We start from the raw sequence: 18248 nt of genomic DNA, 5'->3' as shown, positions 1-18248 counted from the left end.
CTTATATTGATGCCAAGAGAGGCCGCATTGTTGGAACATTCGGGCAGTGAGTATAAAGACTAAAGGGGAGGTGAGCTCGGTTATCAGGTCCACCTGACCTTCTATCTAAGATGTATATAGGAGAAGTGGTCTCACATGCATGCTGCCCTCCCATAAAGCGAAGGGAGCTATAAAGACATCCAAGACACCGACTTTCTTAAACTTCAATGGAGAGAACCACATGCATGTATAGCCACTGCTAAACCTTTTTCTTAGATAGTGCTAAACAGCAATTTTTGAGAGTTGAGGCCTCCAGATGAAATCTGTGTATACATTTTCCATATAGAAAATGATAGCCATGCCTAAGGTGAATGGTGGGGTGAAGAATGGAATGTTTTTGTACTTGACTCTACAAAATTAAGGAGAAAATGTTGGTGATGGATATATGCTACATCAAGTGTTCTGTGTTCCCACCTTTCCCTGTTATGACAGGAAGGTGAAGCTGCACATGAGATAATTGCTGTCCAAACTATTTATCTCTTCCGATACCCCCAAACACATGAGCAATTGACTTATCCTAGCATTTGTTTGTTTTTAATGGAAAAGGAGGAGAAGGACACTTTCAGACTCCATCGGAAGTGGGAGAATCAGAAAGCCCCCATACACATCAGATACATCATACAGTTGCCAGTTATGCCAAAATCTTTGAGTTATCGTGACTTTCATCTACCGGATTGGGACCTGAAGGAGGTGATGATGACTGGTGGAACTGCTGGGACCTGCTGTTAAATGGGGAACATTCTGTTCTCAATTAAGAGAGGTAAAATATTTCTCTTTCCGTCTTAAACTAATCTGAGTTTTCATGAATTAGGAAGCATCCATAGTTATTTTATGTGAACATAGTACTATGGTGAATTAAGAGTGTGTCATTGATGGCTCTTAACTTTTGGAGCTGGCTTCTAGACAGGTGCAATATATGTTCTGTCCTGTCATAATGGTAGACATATGCTACAAAAATGCATGCAATTGAGCTCTGTTTGCCCTAGTGTCTAAAATCTGTTCTGTCCGGGTTCTGTTGCCTGTAGTAGGCCCTTTGTCAATAATCTGTCTGAGAAACCTATTAAAAGTCAATAAAATCTGATACAACATATATCAAAATGAATCCATAATATCCATTCATGGTCCCTGTGAAAACAGAACTCATGATGTTAGTTTGAAATCGGTCTTAAAACTGATAGTACACAGAAGGATCTCTGTTGTAAAGAAATTGAGAGCTCTAACATAATAGTAAGCTAATGATCCAAACCCAAATGGTAGTCACATTTGGACACTACATCACAGTGTATATTTACACTAAATATGGCTAGAACCCCCATAATCCTTCAGAATATACACATTAATACAGTATATTGTGAAGAATGATGGCAGTTGTTTGCTCACCTTTCCTAAAAGGATCTGGGACTTGTGAGTACCGTAATTGCAACATTAAACAGTGTGCAGGGACAGATATGTGATTGGTGGAGGCAGTTCAGCAACAGTTCCCTCCACCAATCACTATCCATCCTTGCAGAGGAGGAGGAGAATCGCTCTTCTCTCCCTCCTCAGCTTTAGGCCTCTTTCACACATCCATGTCTCGGGTACATGTGGTAAGATACAGGGAGACAGCGGTTACTGGGGAGCGCTGTGAGGGCAGCAGGAAAATAAAAGAGAAGCAGGTCCACTGCAGCTCCAGCCATTAACCTCCTAAGAGGATAGATAATGCAGAAGAAAATGATAATGGTCCTAGGAGAGCTGGAAATGAGACCAAGACAAGGATAATGGTGTTAAACCACAACGCGTTTCAATGGTTAAACCTTCTTCATCAGGTGGAAGTTTGGGTACGTGTGGTGACAGTTTTCACACGCACCCATACCGGAGACAATGACACACGTAGACCCATTCATTTCTCTGCACATGTCAGTGTGTTTCCACGGACCGTGTGTCAGTGTGCCCCACAAGCTGACATGTTCGTTTTTTACCATCAGCACGGGTGGCAAAACATCCCGCACATGTGCACACAGAGGACATACATAGATGTCATCCATGTGACACGCATCGGCGCCGGGGAAGAAGCACTACAGTAAGCGCTGTTCCCAGGCTCCAGGTGCTGAAGATGGCTCTCATCATTCTCCCCTGCTCTGCCGGCGATCGTCATATTCAAGTCAGAACAATGAGAGCAGGTGGTCGCTTTTTGGACTATTACTCCCATCAACCTACACCTGCTGCCGCTAATTACAGTGACAGCAGGAGCAGATGATGGGGGTATTCCTCACCGGCCGCCTGAGATATAACTAAATAAATGAATGAAAAACCTGGAGTCAGGCAAAACTCACAGCTGGGGGCTGCAACCCTCAGCTGTCAGCTTCAGAAAGGCAGGTTATCAAGAATAGAGGGGTCCCCATACCTTATTTTTAATTATTCAAATAAATAATTTAAAAACATGGCATGGGGTCCCCCCCATTTTTGACAGCCAGCCTTGCTAAAGCTCACAGCTGGGGGCTGGTATTCTCAGGCTGGTAATGGGCCATTGATATAGACCCCCTCAGCCTAAAAATAGCAGCCTGCACTGTAGCGGTAGCAAGTGAGGTTCATATTTGTGTGATTGATATCACCTTTGTATTGTCAGGTGACATCAAGCCCATGGCTTAGTAATGGAGAGGTGTCTATAAGACACCTCTCCATTACTAATCCTACAATTACATGGTAAATAAAGACACAGCCAGAATAAAGTCCTTTATATTAATAAGACTAAACACAGTTTTTCCTTTTTTTACTTAAAAATAACAAACACAGTTATACTCACCTAATGCCTAATTCCACCGAAGCCCTCCTTCTCCTGTAAGAAAACTAAAATTAAAAAAAAAAAAACAATATACCATACCTGTCTGTCGTTCTGTCCCATGCCGTAATCCATGTCTGGGGGAAAAACAATTTTCAACCTGGACGGTGCCAAGATGCGACCGTCCAGGCTGAGAACCACTGGTGAATGAGCTGCTGCAAGCACAGCATCATTGACCAGCAGTGACATCATTGAGGCTGGGCCGAGAGCTCCATCTGCTCCTGCGCTGCATCCGTGGCTATTTTCCTACAGACATCGCGTAGAGGCAGGCGCGGATGAAGATCTTGGCTTTCCTCCATCTGTGCTGACTGATAAGCCAGAAGCCAGACCCGAAAAGAAGAATGGCGGCCAATATATGCGGCCGCCGCTTGGCCACCATTCACTGCCGTACCACCACTGCACACCGCAAGACAGCCGCACCACCCTCAGCTCTGGGCCCGCAGTATTGACCCCTTGGTAAGAACAGTGTTCGGGTTATGCCAATAGGCTGACAGAGGGAGTACTCTCCCTCTCAAAAAACATCTCATGTGCTGCTGACATTAATCACTGTGGCATATGAGGGATTAAACTATTGGGTTCAGTAAGAAACTGGAGGGGTATTATAGATGTGAAACACTATATACAGACACACAAGATCCAGCAATAGCAGCTTCCTCATGGGTTCAAGGAAGCAGTAGAGTTTTTAAGTAGATAAACAAGAAAAAAATGTTGATTTGATTTTGTCAATCACATTTCCTATTTTGGGGCCATAATTCACAATAAGAAATAGTACAGAGACATAAATACACATTTCAATTTATATTGTTACAAATTCAGGAATAATACTCTAACAAGAGATTTTCACAAAACTGTCAAAGCAGATATTACACAGAAAATTGCTATATTTAGCTTTGTACAGATTTTTATTGCTCTAAAAATGAAGCAACTTTACAAAGCCCTTTTACAGCCTCGACGCAAAACTGTGTTTCCATGGTTACAGACTACAAATAATACCTGTGTAGTCAGATCCTAAGGCATTAATTTCTTTTCTTCAACCTATTATTCCTATTAACCCACAAAAATTAGAAAAGGGGGGAAATGTAAGAAAGGACACCTTAAAAAACATGCGTCTGTTTCAATTCTGTAACCAAGGAAATACCTAATTTGGCATGTCAAATGTGTACACAAAATTATTAACATTCTTCAGAAAAAGACATTGCAAAGTTGCTCAATTTATTTTCTAAACTCTTTATAAAAAATTGGTTGTACATAGCTTTTAAGCAACTAAATAAAAAATCCACACTTAAATGGAATAATTACTGTACCGGGTTTTTTTGGAGTCCTTGTAAATGTTCCTTTGACAGTTCGACAATGGGAATTATCGCCTCCGCAGACACCACACTTATCTTCCACTTTATTGGAACCAATTTCCTTATCACAGCCAACTTTCTACAAGACATAAAAATCTAAAAAATTAGTTTTCTTATTCAAAATTTAAGAAAACTTTCAAGTCTTATTTGGCATAAATTGTAACAATATAACTTACAACACACTCTCCTCTGACACAAATGCTATGTGTATCCTTGTAGGAGCAGCGGGTGCCATCATGTGCAAGCTGCTTCATTGAGGCTACGTCTCCCGTCTGTTTGGATTGACAGTACAACTGGCATCTTTTATTGGCTAGAAAAAACAAACAACACGGTACAATTATTTTATTAAAGGTTATTAATGAAAAAAGAGTTATCCTAAAAGATATATAAAAGGAAAAAATAAAATAAAAAAGTAAAACTGTTCACCAAAAATAACAGATTACAGTTTACAATGTCTTCCTGCCAATGCCACCAACACTTTCCATGCTTTCATTGATCAGATGCTACTTTAAAGGGAATTTGTTACCCCATTTTTCCAGTATCAGCTGCCGGCACAACCATCAGGGTCTTATCTACAGCATTCTGTAATGCTGTAGATAAGCCCCCAATGTAACCTGAAAGATAAGAAAAATGAGTTATATTATAACTTTTGGTCCGATGGGTGTCGCGGTCCGGTCTGGCGCCTCCCATCCTGTAACGGTGACGTCCTCTTCTTTGCTGTTTGTCGTCGCTCCTGTGGAGGTGCACTGCTCTGCCATGTTGAGGGCAGGGCAGAGTCCTGCAGTGCGCAGGCATCGGGAGAGGTCCGGTGCCTGCGCAATGCAGTATTCTGCTCTGCCCTCAACAGGGCAGAGCAGTGCACCTGCGCCGGAGCCACGACAGGCAGCAAAAGAGAGGACGTCACCGTTAGAAGATGGGAGGCACTGGACTGCAACACCCATCGGACCAAGACCGGACCGCCCCCCAGTGAGTATAATATAAATCATTTTTCTTATGTTTCAGGTTACATCGGGGCCTTATCTACAGCATTACAGAATGCTGTAGATAAGCCCCAGATGGCGGTGTCGGCAGCTGCTACTCAAAAAATGGGGTGACAGGTTCCCTTTAAGGGGTATTCTCAAGTTTGGAAGATATCCCATCTATGGTACTGGGTATAACTTCCCGATCCCTCAGGGTCCAACTGCTGCCCCTTTCCGCCACCATTTCTGAAGAGCCCCATGTGAATAGAGCAGTGGTCCATCATGTACAATGGGGCTCCATTCATTCTCATGGGTTTGCCAAAACCAGCCAAGTGCAGCTCTCGGCAATCTCTTGTGGTCCCATTAAGAATGAGCAGAGCAGCAGTGCGCATATACATTCACATGGGGCTCTGAAGGATCTGGGTATTGGTGGGGGTCCCAGCGGTTTAATAACCCAGCTAACAGAAAGTTATAGGGGATAACTTTCAAACTTGAGAACACTCCTTTAAAGAGTAGCCTATGTTTTCTATTGAACCTGTACGCCGGGCTGCAAGGGCGCTGAGCTAGAAGTTGTGCGTTCCTGTCTCCTGAGTCTGCTTGTAAATAGTTACTCTTTAAGTTTAAAAATGTCTTACTGGCAAACGTCTCAGATTTAAAGGGTTGACTCACTCTGGTAATATTTTTTTTCTTAATTAAATGCATGTATTTTTAGGTAAAATTAATTTTTGTAATTAGCTTTCAATAAAACCTTTGCACTGCTTGCCTTTCGTAGCCACTATGTTGCATGTATGCATCAGGGAAATCTGATTTTCTCTTCCTGAAGTGATCATTTATTTAAAAAAAAACAAACTGAATTCCCAGGTAAAATCTCTATTTAGTGAAGACAGATTATTATATTACTGAAATAGCTGCTAATGAGATTCTATGTAGATGGAAAGTGGGAGGAGCTCTGCCTTTAGCTTCTCTACCTCTGTGTTATTGGTTGATCCCATATTTATTTGGTGGTGCCGTCAGGTATGTTTTTATGTGTAAGATATTAGTGGCTACTGATAAAATTCTATGGAGAGGTGAAGGGTAGAATGAATCCTCTGCCTCTAGCTAGGATTAAAATGCATGCCTATAATACATGTGAATAGAAGGATTATATAAAGACATACAGAATATCATGCAACCTTTAATTATCGACCACTTTGAAGCTATAGAGATAGATAAAAATCGCATGGTCTCCTAATATTTATTGTTTGATAATTAATTGTGGACGTTGGATCACTTTTTTCCCTTGTTTCTTGATAGAATCTCATAAGTAACAAATGCCATTTCCTATATAAAGAAGATATAAGAGGAAGAGCTAAATGCAGAGCTCATACCACCTCCCCTCTACATAGAACTGTATGAGCACCAACTGTTATCTCCTCTCAGTAATGTTAACATCTGTATTTACTGAATAAAGATTTTACCTGGGAATTGAGAATTTTGAAAATGAATGATCAGTCTTGGGGGAGAAAGACGAATATACAAATAAAGTCCGTGGAGCCTCATTTAAGAGTCTCAAACACGGGACTAGCCAGATCTTCCTCCAGGGAAGGACCCAGCCAAGGGGTGGCTCCTTTCGGAAACCCTGGTCTAAGAGGTTTCTGTCAGCAGAGCACTGACATATGTAATGCATTGCACTGCTAGTCTCACAGAGAGACTAAGTAAAAAAGTTAAAAAAAATTGTAAAACTTTTAAAAAAAAAATCACAAAATAAAGAACAAAAGAAATAAAAAAAATATACCAATAAATACACATATTTATGTAAAAAATATATACAAAAAAAGTACACATATTTGGTATCATCGCATCCGGAACAACCCAACCAATAACAATGTCACACAATCTTAACTGCTTCAGTGAACATTGTAAAAAATTAAAACCATGCTTTTTTATCATACTATTGAACATAAAGTGAAATAAAACGCAATCAAAAAGTCAAATGGAAATAAAAATGGTATAGCTGAAAACTTCATCTTGTCCTGCAAAAAACAAGCAGACAGACAGTTCTTCCAGCAAAGAAATAAAAGTTATAGCTCTCAGAATAAATATTTTTTCTATAAAATAGTTTTTATTGTGTAAAAGCAGCAAAACATAAAAAAATTATGTAAATGTGGTATTGCTATTATCTTACTGACCTTACATATAAAATTGTTGTATTATGTTTATCACATTGTGAATGGCATTAAAAAAAACAGGTCCTAATTTAATGAATTTTGTTTATTCTGCCTCCAAAAAAATCAGAATAGAAAGTGATCAAAAAATGTTTGTGCCCAAAATGGAACAAATAAAAATTCCAACTCGTCCAGCGAGAAACAAGCCCTCACATGACTCTGTTGGCAGAAATATAGGAAAGTTAAAAATTACAAAATATGGAGATGAAAAAACTTGTTTTTGCAATAAAAAACATTTTAGTGTGTTACAGCAGCCAAACAAAAAATAAAAATCCAACATCGCTGTACTCGCATCAACCAAAAGAATAAAATCGCCTTATCAAGTAAAAAATAAATAAAACCAATTCTTCATCTGCTACTGATTTGTTCATTCTGCCTCCCAAAGATCTCAGTAAGGCTCGGTTCACATTTATTCTGCACTCTACTCTGAGCGCTTACACCATGGTATCTGTGAAAATCACTGAAATTCATGATTCAGATTATACCCACAAACGAAAGATTCCCTATAATGAGGCAGATGGAGACATTGGACGTTGTCTGGCCTGCAATCCATTGGTATCCGTCTTTTTAAGCATTCATAAAAGTGCCGTCGACCACAGTTTTGAGCACGTCTAAAAAGAAGGATAGTGCAAAACAGAGTAAAGATGGAGTTTAGAGTAACTCTGCTGCCTCTTTGTAGTGAATGGACCCATGGTTTCATCGGGGCAGCAAGGTAGTTCAGTGGTTAGCTGGAGTCCTGGGTTCGAATCCCACCAAGGACAACATCTGCAAGGAGTTTGTATATTCTTCCCGTGTTTGCGTGGGTTTCCTCCGGTTACTCCGGTTTCCTCCCACACTCCAAAGACATACTGATACGGAATTTAGATTGTGAGCCCAATCAGGGACAGTGATGAAAATATGTGCAAATTGTAAAGCGCTGCGGAATATGTTAGCGCTATATAAAAATAAAGATTATTATTATCGATTCACCTCATTCAGAGACTAAAGCTGGAGTTACACATAGTGACTTACCAGCGATCCCGACAACGATATCAACGTGTCAGGATCACTGGTAAGTCGCTATGTGATCGCTAGTGAGCTGTCACACAGACAGCTTCACCATCGATCAGCCGAGCGCGCGGCGTCGCTGTGTTCGTTAGTTACCAGCGCGCTGATGCAGGGAGCTGGTAACTAACGTACACATCGGGTATCCAAGGGACGCAGCGATGCATGCTGGCCAGCAGGAGATCAGCGACGAAAGAAATGTCCAGAGGTTTCTTGCAGCGATCAGCTGGTGAGATCGCTGTTGTGTCACAAAACTTAGATGGAAACCCCCGATGTAAATGCTCAGGCAAGATGTAAAATGTTCCCAACAAGCATCAACTCAATCCACAAAATAAACAAGTCCGTCATCTGTTAATGGAAATATTGGGGGGCTTCCACACTGCTGTTAGCACAAAGTCTCTTGAAAAGCGCTATGGCTCCTCACCTCTCAAAAGAAATCCAGTGAATTTTGTGCTCCCAAATCCAAATGCCCCTCTCCTTCTAAGCCTCACAGTGTGCCTAAACCACATTTAGCATCCACATGTTAGACATTTCTGCAATGATGAGAGCCTACATAATTTACAGGGTCCATGTCTCCAGAAGAATGAGCTGGTCACAATGTATTGGCACTACAACATACTGAGCGCTGCAATGTATGGGCACTACACTGGCAGATTTGCAACTTTCACTCGGCAATATTCACTGCTGCTTTTTTCTGGAAATCACCCATGGAGTTAAAATTGTCACTATATAAATTCCTTGAAGGGTGTAATATGCAAAAGGGGTCACTAGAGACAGGATTCTGCTCTTTTTGCACTTAAGGGCTGTGTATATGGACTCCTCAAACAATTTTACAATAATTTGTCCTCCAAGAGTTAAATAGCGCTCCTTTCCTCCAGACTCTCACCATGTCGCTAAGCCGTACTGTATAGCCACATATGGGGTATTGCCACGGTCAACAGAAATTGTGTGACAGGTTTTTTTTGCCAATTTTACTCATTTTCCCATGTGAAAATGTAAAGTCTGGGGCTAAAAAATTTTTTGTGGCAAAAATGTAATTAATTTTTCGACATGGCCCAATGGTATAAAATTCTGCACCACAATTGTGGTTTCAATATGATCACTGCACCCATAGTTTGTAAAATAGGGTCACTTACAGAGGGGTTCTGCTGTTCTGGCACCTTAGAAACTCTTCCAGTGGGTCATGGCACTCACAAATCCTGACAGACAAATCTGCACAATATGACACTCCTTCCCCTTTGATATTTGCACTGTGCCTGAAAAGTATTTACCGAATACATAGGTAATTGGGGCACTCAGGAGTAGAGTTGAGCGACTTTGGTCGGATCGGGTTTCATGAAACAAAATTTGTTTCAGATGAAACTGGTCTGACTTGGGCAAAAAAAGTCGGAGTTTCGTCTGAAACCTGACCCCAATGCAAGTCAATGGGAAATAAAAGTCGGCATTGAGCGGATGACATTCATCCACTCTATGCCGACTTTATTCCCCATTGACTTGCATTGGGGTCAGGTTTCGGACGAAACTCCGACTTTTTTTTTACCTTGTCGGACCAGTTTCATCTGAAACAAATTTTGTTTCATGAAACCCGATCCGACCAAAGTCGCTCAACTCTACTCAGGAGAAATTGCAAAACAACTGAGGTTGACGTTTTCCTAATAGCCCTTAGAAAAATTAAAAACTTGGGGCTAAAAGTTCTTTACGAAATATGCGTTGAGGCGGCGGGGACATCTGTTACCACATCTATTTCAGTAAGTTCATGTCAGATATGTTACTTTTTTTGTCGGGCTTATTTAGCCCAGTTGTGGTTCAGCACAGCATTTCACTTGAATCGCATGATACTATCTTTGGCTTGCACTGTTCATTCCTTTTTGCTGCTAGTTTTTTGTACCTGTTTCAATTGATAGGTTTTTTGCCATCTGTTTCAGGATTATATGCTAGATCAGCAATTTTTATGGCACTTTGCACTTTTTAGGGTGTGTTTTCCTTTATTCCTTCTTTGCCTGCACAGTATATTTTTCATGCATTTTGCTGGTAGTGTTTAAATTGACAAGCTCTATTTGCCATCTGCTATATTTAGGACTATACGCTGAGTCAGCATCATTATATAGCAGTTTTACATGTTGTGGTTGGCTGCTTTATTTATTTTTATCTGATTATGGCTTAAATTTATTTTCGAATTTGCACTTGGCACTTTCTATTTTTGTATTTTATGCTAATGATGAGATATTAAGCTATTAATTTATCTGATTATTGGATATTATATGTATTATGTCCAGCATTGGTAACACCTGTCCCTGTGGGTTTGTGTCCAGTAGTTTTGTACTTCTACACTACCATTCAAAAGATTGGGGTCATCCAGACAATTTTGTGTTTTACATGAAAACTCATTTTTTTATTAATCAAATGAGTTGCGAAATGAATTTCAAATCTAGTACAGACATTGACAAGGTTCGAAAAAAAGATTTTTATTTGAAATAATAATTTTCTCCTTCAAACTTTGCTTTCATCAGAGAATGTTCCCTTTGCAGCATTTACAGCATTGCAGACCTTTGGCGTTCTAGCAGTTAATTTGCTGAGGTAATCTGGAGAAATTTCACCCCATGCTTCCAGAAGCCCCTCCCACAAGTTGGTTTGGCTTGATGGGCACTTTTTGCGTACCATATGGTCAAGCTGCTCCCACAACAGCTCAATGGGGTTGAGATCTGGTGACTGCACTGGCCACTCCATTACAGATAGAATACCAGCTGCCTGCTTCTTCACAAAATAGTTCTTGCATAATTTGGAGGTGTACTTTGGGTCACTGTTCTGTTATAGGATGAAAATGGCTCCAATCAAGCGCTGTCCACAGGGTATGGCATGGCATTGCAAAATGGAGTGATAGCCTTCCCTATTAAAAATCCCTTTTAGCTTGTATAAATCTTCCACTTTACCAGCACCAAAGCAACCCCAGACCATCACATTACCTCCACCATGCTTGACAGATGGTGTCAGGCACTCTTCCAGCATCTTTTCAGTTGATCTGCATCTCACAAATGTTTTTCAGTGTGATCCAAGCACCTCAAACTTGGATTCGTCTGTCCATAACACTTTTTTCCAATCTTCCTCTGTCCAATGTCTGTGTTCTTTTGCCCATATTAATCTTTTCTTTTTATTAGCCAGTCTCAGATATGGCTTTTTCTTTGCCACTCTGCCCTGAAGGCAAGCATCCCGGAGTCGCCTCTTCACTGTAGACGTTGACACTGTCGTTTTGCGTGTACTATTTAATGAAGCTGCCAGTTGAGGACCTGTGAGGTGTTGATTTCTCAAACTACAGACTCTAATGTACTTGTCTTGTAGCTCAGTTGTGCAGCGGGGCCTCCCACTTCTCTGTCTACTCTGGTTAGAGCCTGTTTGTGCTCTCCTCTTAAGGGAGTAGCACACACCGTTGTAGTAAATCTTCAGTTTCTTGGCAACTTCTCGCATGGAATAGCCTTCATTTCTAAGAACAAGAATAGACTGTCGAGTTTCACACGAAAGTTTTTTTTCTGGCCATTTTGAGAGTTTAATGGAACCAACAAATGTAAAGCTCCAGATTCTCAACTAGCTCAAAGGAAGGTCAGGTTTATAGCTTCTCTAATCAACCAAACTGTTTTCAGCTGTGCTAAAATACTTGCACAAGGGTTTTCAATCCATCCATTAGCCTTCTTACACAGTTAGCAAACACAAAGTACCATAAGAACACTGGAGTGATGGTTGTTGGAAATGGGTCTCTATACACCTATGAAGACATTGCATTAGAAATCAGACGTTTGCAGCTAGAATAGTCATTTACCACGTTAACAATGTATAGAGTGTATTTCTGAATCATTTAATGTTATCTTCATTGGAAAAAACTGCTTTTCTTTCAATAATAAAGGAAATTTCAAAATGACCCTAAACTTTTGAAAGGTAGTGTAGGTCTAATGTTTTAATGCTTTATTCAATAAACTAAATTTTTTAAAGGATTATACTCTTTTGGTGGTGGTTTATTGACTTCCTCCTTCTGTGCGTTTAAATGTATGCTGATATGTATAATCTTATATATGGGAATGGCGTATCTAGTTATTATTGTGGCCTGGAATGTCAGATGGCTAGGTGCGATGTTTGATTGGTTACGCCAATACCAGTCCGGTATAGTCTGCCTAGGAGAAACAGTCTGCCTAGGAGAAACACATATGACAAATGATAGATTACACTTAATGAAAAGGGTGTGGGTAGGGAAAGTATTTCATTCACACAAAGAAATCCCATTTATGGGGCAAGCAACAAAAATTGATGCACATGGTAGATATAAATGTATTGCTTGTGTAATTTATAATACAAAAATTATAGTAGCTTTGTACATCCCCCCTCCTTACTCCTCAGAGGAGCTGAAGTTAATCCTTTCTTTTACAAATGATTATCCGGATTTCCCTGTTACTGTGGTGGGAGATTTTAACGCATATCCGCATCGGAATAAACATATTTATTTTTATTTATTTATTTTACTCATTTATATAGCGCCATTAATTCCATGGCGCTTTACAGACATTACTGGCACTGTCCCTGATGGGGTTCACAATCTAAATTCCCTATCAGTATGTCTTTGGAATGTGGGAGGAAACCGGAGTACTCAGAGGTATCCCACGCAAACACGGGGAGAATATAGAAACTCCTTGTAGATGTTGTCCTTGGTGGGATTTGAACCCGGGACCCCAGCGCTGCAAGGCTGCAGTGCTAACCAAAATGTCAGGCCAACATCTCTGTATTAATTATTATCGGTAGCGGGAATGCTGGACCTCTGGCGTGTAGGTCATCTAGGAGTCAAACAATTCTCTTCCTACTCCTCTTCCCACCGTTCGTTATCCCACATAGATTTGGCTATCAGGAATGAAGCCATTCTGAGATATATTAAGTGAATAGACTTTATTCCCAGAAATATTTCGGACCATTCCCCTACAGGTGGGGGATGGCATCCTGGGGGGAAGGTCTCTATGGCGACTGCATCCATGTTGGTTGCAGTCTTTTAAAGGCTCCATGTCAGATTTGATCCAGAAATTTTTTAAGTTAAATTATGAGACAGTGGAGGATAATACAATATGGGATACAATGAAGGCCTATGTGTGGGGTATACTGTATGTATAAGGAAAATTAGCGAAATAAAAAATAAAACCAGAGAGAAATCTCAGGAATTGCAACAAGAGGTCATGTCACGTGAGGCGATTTATATAGAAAATGTGTCTGATGACAACAGCCTACAGTGGGAAATAGCCCAAAAAGTATGGCAGATGAAATACTAGCACTTTCCTCACAGAGGCATATGTTCATAAGGCAAAGCTATTTCACTGAAGGGGAGAGGGCGGACACTTGTTGGCATCAATAATTAAGGAGCAGGAGGGATCATCGCATATAGTTAGACTTTTATCAAGAGAGGGCAAAATACTCAGATATTATAACAACCCTAAGTCATTACTATGGAGAAATATTCAAAACCAGATCTGCCACAAGGGAGGAAGAGGTATTAGAGCAGGTTCCCAAACTGTCCCCATGTGAGTCTCAGAGACTCTCGCAGATACATCCCATACACAGTGTGTACAGCTTGTAAGTGGAAGTCGATTCATTCCCCATCGAAAACTGAACTCCAGTTGCGAATACAAGATATTCGAAGTATGGAATATCTCAAAGCTATGTTGAACAGTACTATTGATCATTTCAATGCAGTTCGGACTCTATGGGACATGCATAGCGAAATTTTCTAAATTTTTGTCAAATTTCCGGTATTGTCACAAATAAAAACAAGTTATGCCAAACAAAATTTTACCACTACCATGAAGTACAATATGTGATGAAAAAAAAACATTCTCAGAATCATTGGGATCCGTTGAAGTGTTCCAGAGTTATTACCTCATAAAGTGACACTGGTCAAAATTGAAAAAAAAATTTGCTCTCAGTTCACAGTCTGAGAGCTTGGGGTAAGTGAGTTTTTTACATCCAATTAGTTGGTGTTGGTGGTGTGTGGCGGCCATTCTTGCTGTGGTTTTGTGCCTGTGGAGCAGTGTAGTCTGGAGTTATGAGGACTCAGCTTTGCAGCATGGATGTTGTGAGGCACCAAGTCACCCGCCTTGCTTGTGCACTGCTGCTTAGGTGGTGGTTGGCCCACAGTACCACACCTTTAAGGCTAGAAAAAGTTAGGTATCCACTGAGAGGTTCGCCGTGAAGTGGCAGTGGGCTCCAGACAGTCTGATCAGAATGTTACACTAAGTACCTCATGTTCAGTTTTGCAAATTTTTGCCTGGCGGCATTAGATTACCATATGACTTTTGGATGTGCACTCCATGTCTTTTCCGACAGTTTTAATAGATTCCCTTTAAATGTTACACTTGTCTTTGATAGCTATACTATCTATTGCTTTCTCTTCATTTGCCATACAGTGAACAATTTCCATAAAAACTAGGTAAAAAACGAATTACAAAATTACAATGGTATCCGTAACTTAGACTAACAGATTGTTACAGACCTCACAGTACCATAATATGCTATAGATTTGTAATTTCTTACATTTTTTTATACATGGCATAGATAATCTCTGTTAGCCAATTTGGTATTTGATTCATATGTTATAACATCATCATGTGAGAGTTTCTAAATAACTCTGCTGGCTAATCATGGGCATCAACATTCATTTTCTCTGACATCATATTAAGATCTACTGACTCTTGTAAAGAACGTTCCACTCAGCACTCTTCTCTTAATGTTCCTAACTGGTAATAACATCCATCTAGTGTATTTTGTTAAAGATTGTGGTATTTTTGTTTTCTGGCAGCTGTTCCAAATTCCCATCTATGGTGCTATGCTGTTGACTCTAGGACATTATATCCATCTAGCTTGCTTTGTACATGGTATACAAACACCTGATCAGCACTGAAAATGTTACAGGAATCTTGGCAACTCTTAATTTGCACAAGGTCTTCCAAGGATAGTTTCCAACCACAATTAAAAGTGCATTGCTTTATGCAAATATTAGATGTCTTTCTCTGGGAATGGGAGATGTTTGGAGTTGTGACTTTATGACCACAAAGAAAACTAAAAACATGTTACATTACTCTTTCTTATAGGGACAAATGTAATTAAAGGGGTTGTCAGGTGAAAACATGCCATCACCTATCCAGAGGATAAGTAACAACTTGTTGACCGGTGGGGGTCCAACTGCTGGGACCCGCAAAGATCAGCAGAACAAGGCACGTTAGAAAGATGCCATGCTTGACCAAGTGCTGCACTACAGCCCCATTAACCTACCACGCCACTTTGTAAAAGGAAATAAATCCTTAATCTGGCGATCAATGCCGGTCCCAGCAGTCAGAAACCACCGAATCAGCAAATTAACACTTAACCTGTGGATAGGTAACAACTGTTTTTCACTAGCCGACCGTCTTGGGAACCTATTTGTTCAGATGGCTATATTGATTTTCAATATTTTCTACCGAGAAGCAGCTGAGATTCCAGTCGGCAGTGATTGCAAAATTGCAACTATGCAAATAATATACTTGTGGTCTTGTGATGACCGCTGAAACCAGTAAGTGGAACCAAATTCTAGCGACGACACACCATTAGGATTTAGAAAGATGCAGGGCTGCTAAACATTGTTTCAGTGTTGGATAACTCCTTTAGGCTGTGTGCCCACGATGCGATTTTTAAGCGTTTTTGCCGTGATTTTTGGAGCGAAAACGTTTAAAAAACTCGTACAGAACGCACCCCATGCATTCCTATGGCATTACGCACATGCTGTGCTAATGCTGCGCTTTTTTCTGTGGCGGAATCACATCGCAGAAAAAAACGCAGCATGCTCATTCTTTTTGCGGAATCGCAAAGAATTGCCGCGATTCCGCACCCATAGGAATGCATGAGAACCGCTTACTTCCCGCATGTGGCTATACCCACCATGCGCAAAGTTAAGCGTCTCATGTGCGGATGGTATCCACGGTGTGGAGGAGAGGAGACTGTCCTCCAGGCCCTGGGTACCATACCCCTGTAAAAAAAAGAATAAAAAATAAAAAATCGGGGTATATTTACCTTCCGGCGTCACGCGCAGCCTTCCCGGGCCTCAGCGTTCCCAGTAATGCCTTGCGGCAAGGACCTGTAATGTAGTCTCGCGTTACTCTAGCGGTCTCGTGAGATCACTATAGCAACGCGAGACCAACGTCACCACAGGTCTCGCAAGGCATCGTTGGGAACCGGAGCGTCGCTGAGGCTGCGCGGGACGTCGGAAGGTAAATATACCCCGATTTATTTTTTTATCATTTTTAACATTCTATCTTTTACTATTGATGCCGCATAGGCAGCCTCAATAGTAAAAAGCTGGTCACACTTGTCAAACACTATGTTTGACGAGTGTGACCAACCTGTCACTCACTTTCCAAGCGATGCTTCAAATCGCTTGGAAAGTGCTTGAATTTCGCACGCGAAAATCGTGGCAAAAACGTGAACATAATCGCGGTAAAATCGCGCAGAAACAACGTGCGTTTTCTGGGAAGGAGTCCGGTTTTGAGTGTCCAGTTTAAAACGCTATGTGGACACATAGCCTTAAAGTTTTGATGAAGAACCACCAACATGCTTTTAGTTGGGATTTTGACTTTCGAGGCAGCATTTATTATACTTGTCACTACAGACCTTTTTCTTCCTATTGAAGGTGAAGTAATTTCCATAATTTTTTCCCAGTAGAGACATCATGCTTCAGCTGAAACTTCTTAATTAAAACTGTTACCATCCAGAAAAAAGTATAATTAATATGGTAATAAGATAATGCAGCTTCAACACTTCTAAGACTCTTGACCTCATTTCTTCACTAAGTTTGGTAGTATAGGCATAGCAGCTAATATTCTCAAATGCTACCCAATGTTGATTGTAGGGACTGTAACTCCTGATTCAGTTTGTATAATTAAAGGAGTATTTTGAAAAAAGCTGAATTGTCTGCTCTATGTGGGTCTATCAGACCCTCATTGACAAGACAGCTAGAATATCCTGAGCACTACTGTAGCTCAGTGATTAGTACTGTAGCCTTTCTGGGGTCCTGAGTTCAAATCTCAACAAGGAAAACATCTGTAAATTGTGTGTATGTTCTCCCCCGTATTTGTCAGGACATTCCCCCACACTACAACAACATACTGATAGGGAATTTAGATTGTGTACACCAGAGAGACAGTGATGACGTCTGTAAAGTGCTAAAGAAATTAATGATGCTTTATAAATGAGTAAAATAGATAAATATTTTCAGATTAGTCTTAATGGGAGACTACTGAGAGAAATAGGTCTATTCACATACAGTATGTCCAACTCTTCTCTATATTCCAATCAAGCCAAACATATCGGGAGACATCTACTTAGTTATGGCCGCTGGCAGGAGCATAAGATGTGACATTTTTCTATCCATTCTGAAAAGCACAACCTAACAAAATGGATCCAAAAGAAGAATTATGTTTTAACTAAACTGTGCAACCATCTCTCAGAGTAGTAGCGGCATAAAAATCAAGAGCTATTAGGCATTGATAGAGATTCTAAAGAAATAGGAAAACTACTTACCTATGTGACGATATTATTAGCTAGTATTTACCATTTATAACTATTGAAAGCTGAAACTACCAAGGGGACACAACTACATCTAATCACATATTGTTTGCAGTTTATTAACAAGATCAGTAAGACTCCTCAATAAAAGAACACCAGTTAAATTTTAAGGGAAACTGATAAACCTGGAGTCTCTCCAACGTCCATAAATCATTAATTTATTACATGGAATAAACTTTATGTAAAGATATGCTTTGCAGTTAATAAGTTAAAATAT

General features: G+C 40.3%; 1 protein-coding gene across 1 annotated transcript in view; it reads right to left on the bottom strand.

The window, feature by feature from the left end:
* Positions 1-18248, bottom strand: part of ADAMTS3 (ADAM metallopeptidase with thrombospondin type 1 motif 3) — a 278244-nt gene that overhangs the window by 40703 nt on the left and 219293 nt on the right. Inside the window, exons 14-15 of the mRNA XM_073590493.1 lie at positions 4383-4516; positions 4162-4285 (exon numbers count right to left, since the gene is read on the bottom strand). Coding sequence (XP_073446594.1) covers positions 4162-4285; positions 4383-4516 — 258 coding nt within the window. The remainder of the gene's footprint in view (positions 1-4161; positions 4286-4382; positions 4517-18248) is intronic.

The sequence above is a fragment of the Dendrobates tinctorius genome, unplaced genomic scaffold, assembly GCF_039654945.1.
Source record: "Dendrobates tinctorius isolate UK_male_01 unplaced genomic scaffold, ASM3965494v1 ptg000011l, whole genome shotgun sequence".
In the NCBI taxonomy this organism is placed as follows: Eukaryota; Metazoa; Chordata; class Amphibia; order Anura; family Dendrobatidae; genus Dendrobates; species Dendrobates tinctorius.
Note: the sequence above shows the minus strand (reverse complement) of the source record. Positions and strands in the feature narration are given on the sequence as shown.